The sequence below is a fragment of the Octopus bimaculoides genome, chromosome Z, assembly GCF_046866305.1.
Source record: "Octopus bimaculoides isolate indiv1 chromosome Z, ASM4686630v1, whole genome shotgun sequence".
Taxonomy (NCBI): domain Eukaryota; kingdom Metazoa; phylum Mollusca; class Cephalopoda; order Octopoda; family Octopodidae; genus Octopus; species Octopus bimaculoides.
Window position 1 is genome coordinate 56157726 of NC_142944.1, and position 17401 is coordinate 56175126.

The 17401-nt window shown below is 35.2% G+C and overlaps 1 protein-coding gene across 9 annotated transcripts in view; it reads right to left on the minus strand.

Annotated features, from left to right (window-relative positions):
- Positions 1-17401, minus strand: part of LOC106876559 (calcium uptake protein 3, mitochondrial) — a 444529-nt gene that overhangs the window by 95645 nt on the left and 331483 nt on the right. For 5 of the 9 annotated variants that reach the window (XM_089365308.1, XM_089365304.1, XM_089365303.1 and 2 more), the window contains one exon: positions 14247-14327. The exons of the other annotated variants lie outside the window; for them this stretch is intronic. In XM_089365308.1, the coding sequence (XP_089221434.1) occupies positions 14247-14327 (81 nt within the window). The remainder of the gene's footprint in view (positions 1-14246; positions 14328-17401) is intronic. 9 annotated transcript variants of the gene reach the window in all.

Consider the following 17401-nt stretch of genomic DNA (forward strand, 5'->3'; position numbering starts at 1 on the left):
TGTATGTATACACATATTTGCATTTGAATTTCCAGGCAGAGAAAATTTATCCTATACATGTAGAAAAGTGTTACTTTTATTATATATATATATATATATATATATATATATATATATATATATATATATATTTCTCCAACCATGCCAGTATGGAAAGTGGATATTAAACAACGACGTTGATGATGATGATGATCATCATCGTTTAACGTCTGCTTTCCATGCTAGCATGAGTTGGATGATTTGACCAAGGACTGGTGAACTGGATGGCTGCACCAGGCTCCAATCTGATCTGGCAGAGTTTCTACAGCTGGATGCCCTTCCTAACACCAACCACTCTGAGAGTGTAGTAGGTGCTTTTACGTGCCACCGGCACAAGGGCCAGTCAAGTGGCACTGGCAACAACCTCACTTGAAAGGTTTCCAATGTGCCACCAAGGTGACGCTGGTAACGATCATGCTCAAATGGTGGTATTTACATGCCACTGGCATGGAAGCCAGACAGCTGCTCTGGCAATGATCACGGTCGGACAGTGCTGTTAGTGCTCCACTGGCAAAGGAGCCAGTCATCGAATATGGTTCAATTTCGATTTCACTCGTCTCAACAGGTCATCGCAAGCAGTGTTTAGTGTCCAATGAAGTAAATATATGAGTAAGTGAGCTGGCTACACTTCTGGCAGAGGCCACAGATTATTGTCTCACTTGGCTTGCCGGGTCTTCTCACTCACTGCATATTTCCAAAGGTCCCGGTCACTAGTCATTGCCTCGGTGAGGCCTAAAGTTCGAAGGTTGTGCTTCACCATCTCATCTCAGGTCTTCCTGGGTCTACCTCTTCCACAGGTTCCCTCAACCGCTAGTGTGTGGCACTTTTTCGCACAGCTATCCTCATCCACTCTCGCCACGTGACCATACCAGAGCAATCGTCTCTGTTGCACACCACAACTGATGCTTTTTAGGTCTAAAATTTCTCTCAAGATACACTCTGTTGAGTATGCACACTGACATTACACATCCATCGGAGCATACTGGCTTCATTCCTTTCGAGCTTATGCATGCCCTCAGCAGTCACGGCCCATGTTTCACTGCCATGTAGCATGGCTGTTCGTACACATGCGTCATACAGTCTGCCTTTTACTCTGAGTGAGAGTCCCTTTGTCACCAGCAGAGGTAGGCGCTCTCTGAACTTTGCCCAGGCTATTCTTATTCTAGCAGCTACACTTTCAGTGCACCCTCCCCCACTACTAACTTGGTCACCTAGATAGCGGAAGCTATCAACTACATCTAGTTTTTCTTCCTGGAATGTGACAGAAGTTGTTTTCTGCACATTTTCAGTGTTTATTGCTCCTGAGCATCTGCCACACACAAAAACTATGTTCCCAGTTAGCCTTCCTTTGATATTGCTGCACCTCTTATGTGTTCATAGCTTACACTGGGTACAACTTATGGAGTTTCAACCTACGCCTATTCTACAGATCGAGCACCTTTTCTACGTATGTATATACATACAAATATATGTCCATAAAGCCAAGTGTGACAAGAACTAGGGTATCAATTAAATGTATGTAGCTTAAAGAATGGAAGTGACATTGAACTGCTCTAAACTGTATGTAAACTTTATTAGTTGGTGTCTTATTCAACAGGGATACGAAATGTGTAGTGTTGCAAGTTACATCATTAAATAGTTTTGAAATTCCACCATGACTTTATGGATACAATGAATGAATGAGTGTGTGTGTGTGTGTATACATACACACACACACACACACACATGTAGTTTTTTAGTCAGAACAAAAAAGCATATCATATATAATTAGGGAGGATATAGGGTATAGTTTTAATACAATACTATAAACTAAGAACTGTTTTCAACCAAAGTTACTGGTTGAAGTCATGTGGAATCAAAGAAGATTAAATAACCATTAGACATGGTTGACTGGTAAAAGTATAACCAAAGTATAACCAGGGTATTGCTCCAAACAATATAAGAATAGTCATGAGATAAGGGAGAAGGACAATGGTAAAAATAAGCTGCTAGTCTTCTGCCAAACAGGAACAAAGGAACAAGGGAGACATGCTTAGGTTAAAATATGTACAAATGCACCAAGGCATTCAAAGTCAGAGTTATGTCCCTTAGTATAACTTGGCCGTCCCACAATAAAATCTCTTGTAAACTCAAATATATAGCAGCCTGAAGCATCATATGGTAGATATGTAGGAGATGGAGAGAGACAGAGGACTATGATAAGGAGAATGAGGGAGAGAAAGGTGTAGGGGAATGCGTTTATAATTTAGATGGAAAATAGAAATGTAAGAAAATAAAAGAAAAGCCAGAAATGTAATGAAGGAATAATGGTCATAAAGAACTAGCGCTGAATGTTGCTGCTAGGAAGCTCTTGATCACTCTGTCAAAATTTATTCATGCTCATGAGGACAGAGATAAAGTCTTGTATCTTGGATGTTGAAAAGGTCTCTGGATGGAGAGAGGAAAACATATATGCACAAACAATACATATTATCATCGTTATTCTTATTTTAATTTCCACTCTTCTATGCTTACATGGCTCAGATGAAATTTGTTGTGGCAGTTTTTCTACACCTGACTGTGCTTCCTAGAAATATTTATTTCTTTATTACCCACAAGGACAGATTACACCGACCCCAGTGCATAACTGGTACTAATTTAATAAACCCCAAAAGGATTAAAGGCAAAGTTGACCTTGACGTTATTTGAACTCAGAATGTAATGGCAGACAAAATACCACTAAGCATTTTGCCTAGCATGCTAACGATTCTGCCAGCTCGCCACACTTCCCAGAGATATTACCAAGGTGCAAGAGTGGTTGTGTGGTAAGAAGGTTACTTCCCAACAACATGGTTTTAGGTTCAGTCCCACTACATGGTACCTTGGGCAAATGTCTCCTATTATAGCCTCACACCAACCAAAGCCTTGCGAGTGGATGAGGTAGATGAAAACTGAAAGAAGCCTGTCATTACCATGTCAAAGCAGGTTCCACTTAAAAGTACCCAGTCCTTACTGTAAAGTGGTTGGTGTTTGGAAGGGTATCCAGCAGTAAAATCCTCACCTCTACTTGTGCCACATAAAAAGCACTAAGTCCACTCTGCTGAATGGTTGGTGTTAGGAAGGGCATCCAGCAGTAAAAATCCTGCCAAAACAGTTACAGAAGTCTGGTGTAGGCTTTGGCCTGGGTGGCTCTTGTGGTACTGTCCCACCCATGCTTGCATGGAACACGGATGTTAAATGATGATGATGATGATGGTGTGTGTGTGTGTGTGTGTGTGTGTGTATTTGTGTGTCTGTGTTTGTCCTTCCACCATCGCTTGACAACTGATGTTGGTGTGTTTACGTTCCTGTAACTTAGCTGTCTGGCAAAAGAGACTGATAGAATAAGTACTAGGCTTACAAAGAACAAGTCCTGGGGTCGAATTGTCCAATTAAAAGGTGGTGCTCCAGTATGGCAGCAATCAAATGACTGAAACAAATAAGAGAGTAAGGTAATGTTTCACATGGCCAGACTCAGTTTTCAGGAAACACTGGAAATGAACAACAGCACCTGCATGACAGTAACACTCAATCACAGCCATCAAAACAGGCATAATTGTGTGTGTGTGTGTGTGTGTGTGTGTGTGTGTGTGTGTGTGTGTGTGTGTGACCCCCCACTCACAATTACATAAGATGAACTTGATGACTCTGCCAGTACTACTGATATCTTTTGCTAAACTAAGTTATGGCTATGTAAACAAACCAACACTGGTTGTCAAGCAGTGGAGAGGACAAACACAAACGTGTATATATATATATATATATTCAGCTATGACTGTTCATGGCTTGGTATGACTTGATTAGCTTTTTCCATACTGTTTGTTTCTTTGCTTGAGTTTGCCATTTATTATGATCAATTCCTTTCCATTTCATATTCCTTTTTTGCAGCATCTTTGAAGACCTCAGCCTAGGTCTTGCATGGTTTCTTTTTCCCTTGTAACGGATTTAGTTAGGGAGTCTGTTGTTGTCCATCCTGTGTGTGTGACCCTACCAATGTAAATTTCTATCTATGAAGATTTCCATCACAGGAGGCAGACAGCCACACCAGAAGGATCATTTCATTGCTGACCTTGCCATGATTTGTCGCAAATGTCTCATCATACATGTACATAGCTTGTCTACTTGAGCTTCGTAGACTGTTCAAGTATCAGCTCCATAAAACAAGGAAGAAAGCATTATAACTTGGTACACTTTAGATGTCACACGTATAAAAATGTGTGTGTATCATCATCATCATCATTTAACGTCTGCTTTCTATGCTGGCATGGGTTGGATGGTTTGATTGAGGACTGGCAAGGCTGGAGAGCTGCAGCAGGCTCCAGTCTGAATTAGCAGAGTTCTACAGCTGGATACCCTTCCTAACACCAACCAAGAGTGTAGTGGGTGCTTATTACATGCCACCAGCATGGGAGCCAGGCAGGTGTCACTGGCATCGACTAGGCTTGAATGGTGATTTTTGCATACCACCGACATGGGAACCAGTCAAGTAGCACTGGCCTTGACCACATTCATATGGTGCTTTTCACATGCCACCAGTACAAAAGCCAGTCCGGTGGCATTGGCATCAATCACACTCGAATGATGCCTCTTACATGCCACCAGCACAGGGGCCAGTCAGTAGGTACTGGCATCGGCCTTGACAACAATTTCACTCAACTCAACTCAGGTCTTCTCAAGCACAGCATATTGCTCACCCATGCCACTCAGCCTTTGTTATGACAAACATTTAAAACAATTCAATTCCCCAAACATGCTCAGCTAGCAAGATCTTCTCCATAGTTGGGTCCTCTCCAGAATTGCACATCCCCAACAGGCATGATCCTTTGTCATCTCCCTTGTGAGATACAACATCTTCAGATCAGTCTTCACAACTCTAAAACTTTCTTGATCGTCCTCTCTCACAGACTCCATTCACTTTGGTTGTAGAGTGCTTCTTTACAAAACTCTCATTGTCTACAACTATACATTGGCTATAACCTATACAACTGAATGCTTTTCTTCTGTTTGTTACATGTGGTCGTTTTTGTAATCAAGTTTGTCAGTAATACTCTATCACTAATATGCAGTGCACACAAATATTACACACACACTAAACACTGTTTCTATAACTGAATTTTTATCACGCTTGGCAGCTACTTGTGACACCAGAAATTTGTTAAGCACTTGCTGTGTATTTCAGCAGAAGCCGAATTTATCCAAGCATGCAGTTGCCAGTGGATACTTGCTATTGATGACACTGAAAGAAGCTGAAATCTGGATTTAGAAACTCCACTGCCACAGCTAGTTGCTTTGCACCAGCTACTGATATAATTCTACTCTTTTTTAGCACTATACATCTACACAGGATGCTTTCCAAAACCCTTGTTAAATAACATATATGGAATGCTACATATATATATATATGCATCACAAAAGTGACAAAGGGGCACTAATGAAGCATCAGTATTGCTAGAAACAAGAGTCAAAACAATTCATAGCCACAGAATACTGTGCTGATTAGAGTCTTTTGTCAGTTTAGTGATGTATACATTTCTGCCTTTCAGTTGTGAAATTGTGAATTAGCCATCCACATTATATAAATATGTTATTTAGAATTCAAGTTTAAATTTGAATTTAAACTCTGCTTGTTGGGTACGTCTCCAGTAATATGCTGACAAAGCACTTTCACCTGGCGCCATCCACAGTAATTGCACAATCCTCACTGGATCTATGTTAGGAATTCCTCAGTGCATGTTGTTTCTACTATATATATGTATGTATGTATTATGTATGTATGATGGCTTTTATCAATTTCTATTTACAAAATCTCAACTTTGGTTTACCTAAGACCATAGTGGAAAACACTTGCTGTAGGTGCTTGGAAGTTGGACTGAGCCAGATGTAAGTGCATATATATGACACACCAATACATATTAAGTATACATATGTGTATATATATACACACACACAGTAATTAAAGAAATATGAAAATGCCATCCAACTGGCAGTCATGCAGTTCACCAGATTTCTTAGATACATATATAGAAATTTAGAACAAAAATATATCCAAGAAAATATCGTTCTATTTCTATTACTCATTAATGTTGTAGAAATATCAGTATAAAAACTAAACTACAATGATTATATTAACTCAAGGTTTACTTACTCTACAAGCAGTGTATCAACAAACTTGACAATCGAGACCCAGCATCTTTTACGATTCTTACTTCCTTTGGTAGCTAACTCAACCCAAACTGTACAATGAAAGCAGTTCCATCTCCAGCTGCTTTAGGTTTCCACCTTCCCCTCTTCATGCATTCTGGGGATACAAAAGCAGCCCATCTACAAAACTAACTACTACACAATAGAGGGTACACTTAAGTTCTTGCCAAAGATAAAAATACATACATATATACAAACATACAGACATATGTATGAGTGTGTGTGTGTGTGTGTGTGTGTGTGTGTGTGTATGAATAGATACATACATAATTGGTTCAGCATGGGGGCAGCATGTAAGAACATCAGTAAATCCAGATATACAACACACTGTATCTGACACTGGGCTCTCTCATGATTGTATGCAAACCAATTACCAGGTCAGAATATTATATATACTAACATGTACGTATGTGTGCGTATCTATTTATGTATGCATGCACATTCACACATGCTTCCACATGTTTTTTATCTTCCACACGTTTTGTATCTTCCACATTACACTTAGAATTGGTCAACTAGAGAATAAAATTGAGGGCACTTTCTTAAGGTGCCATGCAGTGGATTGGAACCTTTCACCCACATGAGTATGCCACTAGGGTAATAAAGAAAACACAAAACAACATGCTGATTTTATAACTGCTGCTTCTTTCAGATTAGCTATCTTTTCAGTGAATGGCACTGAGTGGAAACCAACAGTAATAATAGTACATAAACAATCCAGTTATAGCAAGCGCAGAGATGATGAAAAGTACACATTCTCTACTAACAATCTAATTAGAGATTATGTGTGACATATGACAAGAAAAACAAAATATATTTTATTCATCATTGTTATCACTATGATTAGTATTACTATTGTTCATGTGATTATTCTATTAATGTTATACCTGGACTCAAATTACATCCAAGCATCCATCACATATAGATGCAGATTCTTTTTTAATCCTCTCTTTTTATTTATATATTTTAAACATTTTCGTTCAAACACTCAGGCATTGAAATCAACATGAGTAACCATCATCATCATCATCATCATCATCATCATCACTAATTTCTTTCTTTTATTATTATTTTTGTTTTAAAGAGTTGTAACTTCAAAGAGTGAAAATCATGTACCATAAGGCTATCTGGCACGTGAAAAAGAAATAGAAGATATTAAAGAGAAATACTTAAATTAATATCAAATCTAATCATACTTCCCGTACCCAGCAACCACAAACACACACACAAAAACAAGACAACAAAAATAACAATGACAATAAACAACAACAACAACAACAACAACAATAATAATAATAATAAATGGTTTCAAATTTTGGTGCAAGGCCTGCAATTTTTTTGTTGGGGAAGGAATTAGTTCATTACACGAATCCCAGTAGGTATTTTACTGACCCTGAAAGGATGAAATGCAAAGTCAACTTCAGTGGAATTTGAACTTAGAACATAACAAGTCAAAAGAAATGCTGCTAAGCATTTTGTCCGATGTGCTAATGATTCTGCCAGCTCACAACTTCAATAATAATAATCATGGTGACAATGATGCTGACAACGACAATAGTGATAATGATGATGATGATGATAATGCATGAGAGCAGAGAGAGAAAAAAGTATTTTCACATGACAATGAATGAAACAGCTACCATATCCACTAGACCTAAAACAATGTTAGAGATATCTAAGGAAAAAAAAAAAAAAAAATGGGCAGAAAGAAAAAAATAAAGAGACCTGAAAAGTAAAATCACACACAAATGTAAAGATGAGCCCCTCCACCACCTCCACCAGAACACAAAAAAAAAAAAAAAACTCCCAGAAGGTAATATTTTTTACAGCTACTGCCTAGCACACATTACATGCTTTCAACAGTAGCAGGTTTTTTTTTTTTCTGGCTCTGCATACTCAGAAATAAATAGATTCACAGTGGAAAAAGGGTGAGTTATGGGAGAGAAGGAGAGACAAAGGAAGGGGAGAAACCAAGGTGAATGTCATGGCAGCAACACCAAAAAGAATTTTATTTTATGGGGTTTGGGTTTTTATTTTTTTAAATATATATATATATTTTTTAAACCTCTTCTTTTTTAACAGGAAGTATTAAAAACACAGGAATGGTACCACTGGCAACAGAGATAATTTTCTTCAATATTAAGCAATAATGCACATTTCACAACTACTACTACTATATATTGTCTTCTGTATCAGATGTTTCAAGTGTGCAGTAAGAAATGGATGAATACCACTAAAGATGTATGTGTGTGTAAGGTAGATGGTTGCATGGATATATATATATATATATATATATATATATATATATATATACATACATACACATGTATGTATGTTATTGTTCAGTTTTATTTCAAGATTTTTTGCCAATAGAGAAAGAAGTGGTTTCTAACCTAGATCCAAGACTCCTCCACTGGAAATTCAACATCAACAACAGGGCATTTTTGCTTGTTTGTATGTATGTAAACGTGCGGATTTGTATGTCTTGCTTTATGTATGCATTCTCATGCATATAATTGCATATCTAGTTATGCTCATATATATTTAAATGATACACTCCTGGAAAGTTTTACAGATTTTTACAGTTCCAGTGATGGATTGGATCTGTGGTCTTTGGATTTGCTTTCTCCTTTCTGGGTTTGAGAAGCTTAATTTCTCAAGATTGGTATTTAGGCAGTGTGTTATGTACGTACATATGTGTGTGTATATACACACAGTTTTATTTCATGTTTGTACAACCTAGTCACCTTTGTTACATCATGTGATTATGATGTAAGAATACAAGTGAATCCATTTATATAACAGTCTGGACACAGCTTTTTCACAATTGTAAACAAACATGAGTACCAGATCACAATATTTCTCTCATTCACACACAAGATCTAGTCACCTCCAAACAGCAAACAAATTTTGCCCCATTAAAATTTGAGACCATTCACTGATAAAGTCTTTAAAAAGTAATATATAAAGAATGGTTTAAACTTTAAGAACGAAATGGTAATTCTAATATAAATTACATACCTATGAATTAGTAAAATAACTGACTCATCTTTTTCTTGAGATTGATATGTTACATAGCTCTTGTGTTTATAAGTCGCTCCTGATACTTAAATATTTCTCACCTCCAATATGCACATGTGGTGGCAGAGAGAATGTGAAATTCATATTATTCATTTCTTAGTTGTACTTGTTTGGCATTTGACTAAGTCTAAGACTGTGTTTAAACAGAAACCATTATTGTGTCATGGCAGAGTCACTGTAGTCTCTTTGAAACTTTGCATACTGTTTCATTCACTTTTACCTTATTTCCAAACTTCATTGGTGTAGCATAAAGCATCAAAATAAATGGTACTAATATCAATAGTATACCTACAACAAATTTTGTAACAGTGGAATCTAAATTATCAGTAAACATGTCGTAAATGTACGGTGAATGACTTTGAAACTCAATAAAGTGTATTATTCTCTTACAAAATATAAGTGAACATAGTGAAATAGGTATGGATTTAGTGTTTTCGTTTCCTTTGTCATTAGTGATAACTAACACTTAATATTGTAGTTGAAATACAAGCTGTTTTACCAGATAGTCGTAATGTTGTAAGGAAACTAGTGTTGATAGGTTATGCTGATACAGAAGACAATAAGATAAAATCTAAACCTGCAAAAACAATAATATGAAAAAGAAAAAGGTAAAGAACAAACAAATACAGTGTATGCTCAAAAGCAATCATTAAAATCAAGCTGTGTGACCAATTTTGCATAATACACCTATCATTTGCGCAACAATAAATTTTGCAATTTTCATTCTGTACTTCAAAGTAACAGCAATAATAATCCATACAGCATACAATAATCATAGCATAAGTATAAACTCAGCCTGGAGAGAGAGAAGAAAAATGATAAAAATTCTACTAAGATATGTTTTAAGATTATATAAATTATAATAAAAAATATAAAAACATGATATTTTATCAGATAGGATCATATCTAAGTTATGTTATTATTTGATAATGATAAATAAATAAAACTACAGAAAATAACAACTAATATGCTGTACTGCATTTTTTTCCTCCCTAATTTACTAAGTTGTCTTAGGTTGGTAGTTTTTGCCAATTCGGCTGTCTTCATAACTTTATTACAATTCAATGCTAAGAATACGCTATAAAAATAATGTAAACATTTGTCCTCATCTAATTTTGCCAGACAATATGAGTGTACCACCAAAAGAATTGATCACTTCTAAATTTTGTCAAGTGAGTAGAGTAAGCTATAGTGAACAGGTTTAATAAGACTGAAATATGTACAACAGCAGGATTCAAAACTAAGAACAACTACCATTTGCATCAACATCATCATCATGCATGATCTTTATTTTTCAAAATCTTCATGTAGCTGATATTATTGGAATTATCTTCCTTACCAGCTCTCTTTGAATTTTGCTCTCTACAAGGAGCTTCTCTATACCAATTGCATGGATGATGTAAATTAATCAGTTTTCAGACGAGAGACCCCATTTAGTTTTTAATTGTCACAGCAAATCAGTTGAGAAGAATTTATTTACTTCTCTTAACTTACATTTATTCCTTAACTTAGTTTAATTATTTGATTGTAGCCATGCTGAAGACCACTCGGAATGGTATTAGTCAATCATATTGACCTACATACTTACTTTCAAGTCTATTGCTTACCACATGGTTGTATATTTCAATGTTTGCCTCCTCTTTAAAATATGGGGTTCTGTATTTACATTGTGCAAAGTTCAATAAGTACTTGGCTTAAAGATATGTACTGATTTGAAAATGACTGGCTGAAACCCATCAAGTTTCTTCATGATTTCCTTCTCGTTTATTTTCCCATGGACCAACATCCTAGTTTTTAAATATATTTGACAACATGCACTGAGCCTGAGAGGTTGCAGTGAAATACATGGCATGTTATTGTATCACTGCCAAATTATTGTATCATTGGAGCAGGTACTATTAGTAGCTCCTTTGTAAATAGTAAGTATACACACACACACACACACACACATTTATTTATTTATTTTAAAGAAGGTTGTTGTGTAAGACCAGAACAAGAAGGTACAAAGTAAACAAAACAGAACAAAGTTGCAGCTTTACTTTGTATTTCTACAAAAAGTCCTGAAGAAGGGCTCTTCACCCCGAAATACAAAGTAAAACTGCAACTTTGTTTTGTTTTCTTTTCCTTTTGTAATTTACTTTGTACCTTCTTGCATTGTTCCAGCCTTTCACAACAACCTTTTTTAAAGTTATATCTCACAATACTTGAGCAAAACTACCTCATTTTGTGTGTGTGTGTGTGTGTGAGTGTGTGTGTGTGTGTGTGTGTGTGTGTGTGTGTGTGTGTGTGTGTGTGTGTGTGTGTGTGTGTGTGTGTGTGTGTGAAAGGCTTCTGCTAGGAGTGACTAATTTCAATTAAAAGTACTGACCAGCCTGAGACAAGTGTAAAATACTTGCCTAAGTCTCCATGCAGTGGGACAAAACATGTAACTAAATGGTACCAAAGTAAATTTACTAGCATAATCATGCCTGCACCTATAAACTTGCAACATTTTATTTTTTTCACACTTGTGAAAAACAAAATGAATTAAAAAAAAAAAATGTGTTTGCAGTAGAAAACATAATTGCAGTCACGTAGTTCTAAAAGTATTTAAGAGGCAGAATTGTCTGCAAAATGGCATAATTGAATTCATATGGTTTCTGACACATGCACAAGAGCAAACATTTTTGGGGGTGGTTGGAGTTACAAATATTTATCATAACCACATTACTCGAACAATAAAACTCCAGAACAAAACAGTCAACCATAGTAGGATTTGAAACTGCTAACAATAGTAATTATAAATGGAGATGGAGGAAAATAATTTCTACCATAAGCACAAGGCCTCAAATTTGAGGAAAGGTTATCGTCAACTGAAGCAGAAAAAAATTTTATGCACACACAGACACACATTAAAAAGTTTTATTAACTTTGCAAATTCAACAAAATGCAATCTGTTGAACTCAATACAATATCTTCACACTTAATACTAACACTTCAATTAGTATTAAGAGTGAAAGTATTTTATTTTAAATGGCCTGGTCCCCTAAGCACAGATACCCCTACGATTTATTGCTCTCTCTCTCTCTCATAAATATATATTCATATATACACATTTATTTGCATATACATACACACACACACACACACATATATATATCTATATAAATACATGCATACATATACACAGATATACATATCTATACATACATATATTTATCATACAAATACACACACATACACACATCTACACACACACACACACATCTACACACACACTTACACATGTGTGTGTGTGTGTATATTCTCTTACTAATTTCAGCTATGAGAGTGAGAGCATGCTGGGCGACCAGCTTCAAATGATTTCATATAATATATAGACATGCATATTGCATGTTTATGTGTGTGTATGTATATATATATATATATATATATATATATACACACACACACACACACACAAACACTTCGCATGTATCATATAGCTTTTAATTACAATTTGTTACATTATTGTAATTAAACGTAAATTCAACGCTTTACGCAAAAATTGTATTACTATTATATACGCAAGATATTTATTTATAATTACACAATATCTCTCTCTCTCTCTCTCTCTCTCTCTCTCTCTCTATATATATATATATATATATATATATATATATATATATATATATATATATATAAGGGCACATGGCCTTGTGGTCAAGGTATTACATTCACAATCCAAAAGGTAGATTGTGTATGCATTATTCTTGAGCAAAACATTTGCCTTGCAATTACTTCAACTGCTGATATGTGGGTACACCCTGCACCCTGTTCAGGCAATGTTAATTTTATGGAGGGAATGAGGTAACGTACAACACAAACATTTGATCATTATAAATAAATCACCTGTGCAGGTCATTCAGCAAAACTAAACACCCACAAATTGTCTTCGGTGGAATATTCCATTGTATATGTATAAATGTATAATATATATATATATATATATATATATATATATATATATATATATACTTGAGTGAGTGGACAAGGTACTCAACACATTTATAGGGAGTTACGTGTATGGATCAAAACAAGTAACTGTTGTCACTGGTATACCAACATCGAATTGTGACACTGCATGACCTCTCTCAACCAATCGCAGCCCATCTTACGGTAATAACAATCACCTTCACTCATTCAAATTCAAATTGTCTGGAGATTAACATCACGCTTGAAACTCAGAGTACCAATGAATTTGAATCAAGCTGTTTCCATATATATATATATATATATATATATATATATATATATATATATATAAACAGAGCAACTTTTGATGCTCGTCTGATAAAATGCTACTCATTTGAAAACATTAATACTACATAACTTTTAACATGGAATTATTCATATGTAATGGTCTTAGGAATGGAGTGGTAGTGAAACAATTGTAATTGGCAATAAATAGTTATAAAGATATGCTAAATCTTTCCTGTGTGTATATATATACATATATATATATACATACATATATATAGATATATACACACACACACATATATATACATTAAATTAATAACAATATACATATGTGGCCTATCTTCAGCATGCTGGAGATAGGTCGTCTTCACCCTTCCTCCCTTAATATATACATATGTATATTATTAATTTAATGTATAAATTGCCTATAAATAGTTATAGCAGGCTTATATCCTTATATTCTATTATATATATATATATATATTATTTAAAAATATATAACACCATTTCTAAATACATTACTTTTCTTCTTCAACAAGGCTGAGTTTATTTTATCTTTCAAAGAGGTGGGGATGATAATCATAAGAAAACAAGAGAAAATTTAAAAGAAGAAAAAAAAAAACAAACTAAAATCAAATCATTTCAAAACAAAACATAACCCCAAAAAAATAAAACACCTGACATACACTGAGCAGTAACTTTAGAGTCTTTTCTGGTCGTGGAATAAACTTTTGCTCAGAACGGGGCAAAGCGAAGAAAGATTCCAACTGAAATTACAATAATACAAAAAAAAAAAAAAGAAAAAAAAACAACAAAATGAAAAGGTAATGGGGTGTGAGTAAAATACAGTGAAAAAAAGGCAACAACAACAACTAAAACAACACAAAAATTACAAATCAATATTCAAAAGGAAATAAAATGCAGAATTATTTAATTTCAACAAGTTTACATTTAGAATATTGGGGAGACGAAGAGGTAAACTGTCATTTTTATTTATTTAATTAATGTAAAAATGATGAAGTTAGTTGATATGTGAGAGTGATGTAATTAAATCAGGATATTGATGTTAATTGGTGTAATTAATGAATTAGTTATGTGACTGATGTGATTGATGTAGTTATTAAGGTGTGAGATAGGTGCAACTGTACTAATTCTTAAATTATGAGATTGGTGTGCTTGTTGGTTTGGCTGTGAGAATGATGTGATTGATTAGATTATATAAATCTTGTGTCATTGTTTTTCATTTGTGAGATATGACTGTTTTACTGGTGACTGGTCAATTGTGACATCTAATTTTACTGTTGTCTCACTTATCAGATTGGTGATTACCAATTTAATTGTATAACTGAGGGATTGAGGGATCCTTTGTAATATTTTTTGCTCAATTCTAAGATTAGTATATTTGTTCCCTTGAGATTATAGTGGTTACAGCAACTATTGAATTGTGTGATTGATAAGATTGCTGGTTTGGTATGAAAGGAGTTGAATGATGTGCTGTTGTGAGGTAGATGCAACTGTGTGGTCAATATCATCACTGGTTTGTGAAACTAAAGTGATAACATTTTCATTTGACAATTTTTCTTTTTGATGGTGGTAGTGGTGGTCAGTCTTGGAGATTAATGTAATCTTAGGTTCCGTTATGATCATATGACACTAACAACACACTGACTATTGGTAGCTGGTTCAGGTATCAGAATTGTTTTTTGATGTTAAATAAAATTAATAATTTAGTCATGAGTAAGATATTAAGTAATTAAATGTATTGACACAACTGATTCAAATATGATGCTTATTTTCTTTGAAATGAGAGTTACTTCATGTTAAGAAATATAATTCTTGCTTCAGTTATTATGGATTCATTTGAGAATCAGCTGTAATCCATAATGACTGTAATCGTTGAATCAGTTGTCCATTTTATATTATGTCAACATTCAGTTGTGAGGCTTATATTGATGGTTGTTGTTTCAGTTTTGAGACTGGTGTTAAGTGATATGGTTCATTTGATTGATGTGGTTCAGTTGAGACATTATTGTTATTTGAATCATGACCTGGTAATGAGATTGCTGGTTCAACTGCAACATTGTTGATTCTAGCCTTGGTTGGATTCTGATTCATACTCACCAGTGATAGTGATGTGACCCTTGATCAAGTTGGCAGTAAATTTTCATTCTGAACTTATGTGATTAGGTTAAGTGCAGTTTATTGTTTGCTGGACTGTGCAAAAACAGTCACATTTAAACAATAAGCCATGAGCTAGGCTGTGAAATGTGTTCTTTGAGAAACTCAATGGAGCAGGATCAATTCTGTTTGGATTTTGAGAGTTTAGCTTCATTAAAATATCCATCTCATTAGAGACAAAGTTTAATATCAAAATATAGTATTGCTACATTAAGTTAACACAATGCATACATTTTAAGGCATACACTTTGAATTGGCCCCTACCTAAAAAAAAAAAAAAACACCCTTTTTATTTAATACATCCTAATCATACTGAAAATTGAAATCCTTAGAAAGCAGGCTGACATTTGGAGAAGGTTTTAACAGGTTTTACAACCAAGAATAAAGTACAAGTAAATAAATATTAGTGACAGAAGCAGCATTAACAACAAATGGTAATCCTTGCATCCCATTAAGTGTGGATGTAATATTAGAATGCTGAATACTGCAGTATTTGCCTTGAGAGGTTCTTTCATATAGACATATGGTGCTAAGAGCAGAGAAGAGTATCATCTGGTATGGGTACCAAAACTGCCAGATCAAATGATTTCAGCATACAGAACTTCCTTAGTGGCAGGCATGAAAAGAAAAACATGCATACACAGAAGATTTTTTTAAAAGTGATGATGATGACAATAAGGTACAGGAGTACCTACATCTAGGATCCATAAAGAAATCCTGCCATGCAAGATTATCCTCAACACAAATGTCATGTGCCCTCTGCAAATGTGTTGTTCTTAGGCTTAACACCTATACATAAAGGATAGTCCCATTTACTCTTACCCTTTTCATCACTTTCACCCACCTTTCAAAGAATTTGAGGACAGCACTTCCTACTCAACCCTTACCTTGGGGCATCCCTTATAGACCATATATGTGATGTAAAACAGTTCTGAGAAGTGTCGCTTTATTTAGATCCACAAAGGGGATGCTGTTATGCACTGCAGCAATCCACCCTTGAGAAAGGTGGCCAAAAAATGTTTCTTTCAGTATAGCTGCCCAGATTTTGACAATCCCAATTAAACACTTCCAATTGATCTAACTTAATCAGGGCCCTACTGCAAACAGCTTGATTCCCAACCCTCTCTCTATGATGTATCATATGAAGTAGAGATAGCTATGGATGGACCTGTTCAAGATTGTGCATGTTAGTAATTCCCCAACCACACCACTTAATGATAAACACTAGCCTCTTCACTAACATTTTGGCCAAAATTTTAAACTCTACATTCAGCAGAGTAACAGACTAAATGTTATCTGGCATGTCCTCCTCAGCATCCTTTCCTAGCTCACTGCACTGGGAATTTTCATATTCCACAGCACTTTTCAGATGCTGTCTGCCAAGAGAGCTTCAAAAATGTTTGGCAGGAACTCCTAAAATTCACAGACCAAATCATCTAAACCAGATGAGTTGTGCTTCAAACAATCACCTTGTACTTTTTGTATTTCAATGGGTGTTATTGACATTTCAACATCTTTTAAGAGCCATGACAGGTCATCATACATAAAGTCTGCTTGTCTTTGACTCACCACCAGCACCAAACAACTGAGCAAAATGCTGCTAGAAATTCACACATGTTTACTTGGAATCAGGTAGCATTCACTTGTTCTGGTCCATCAAAAT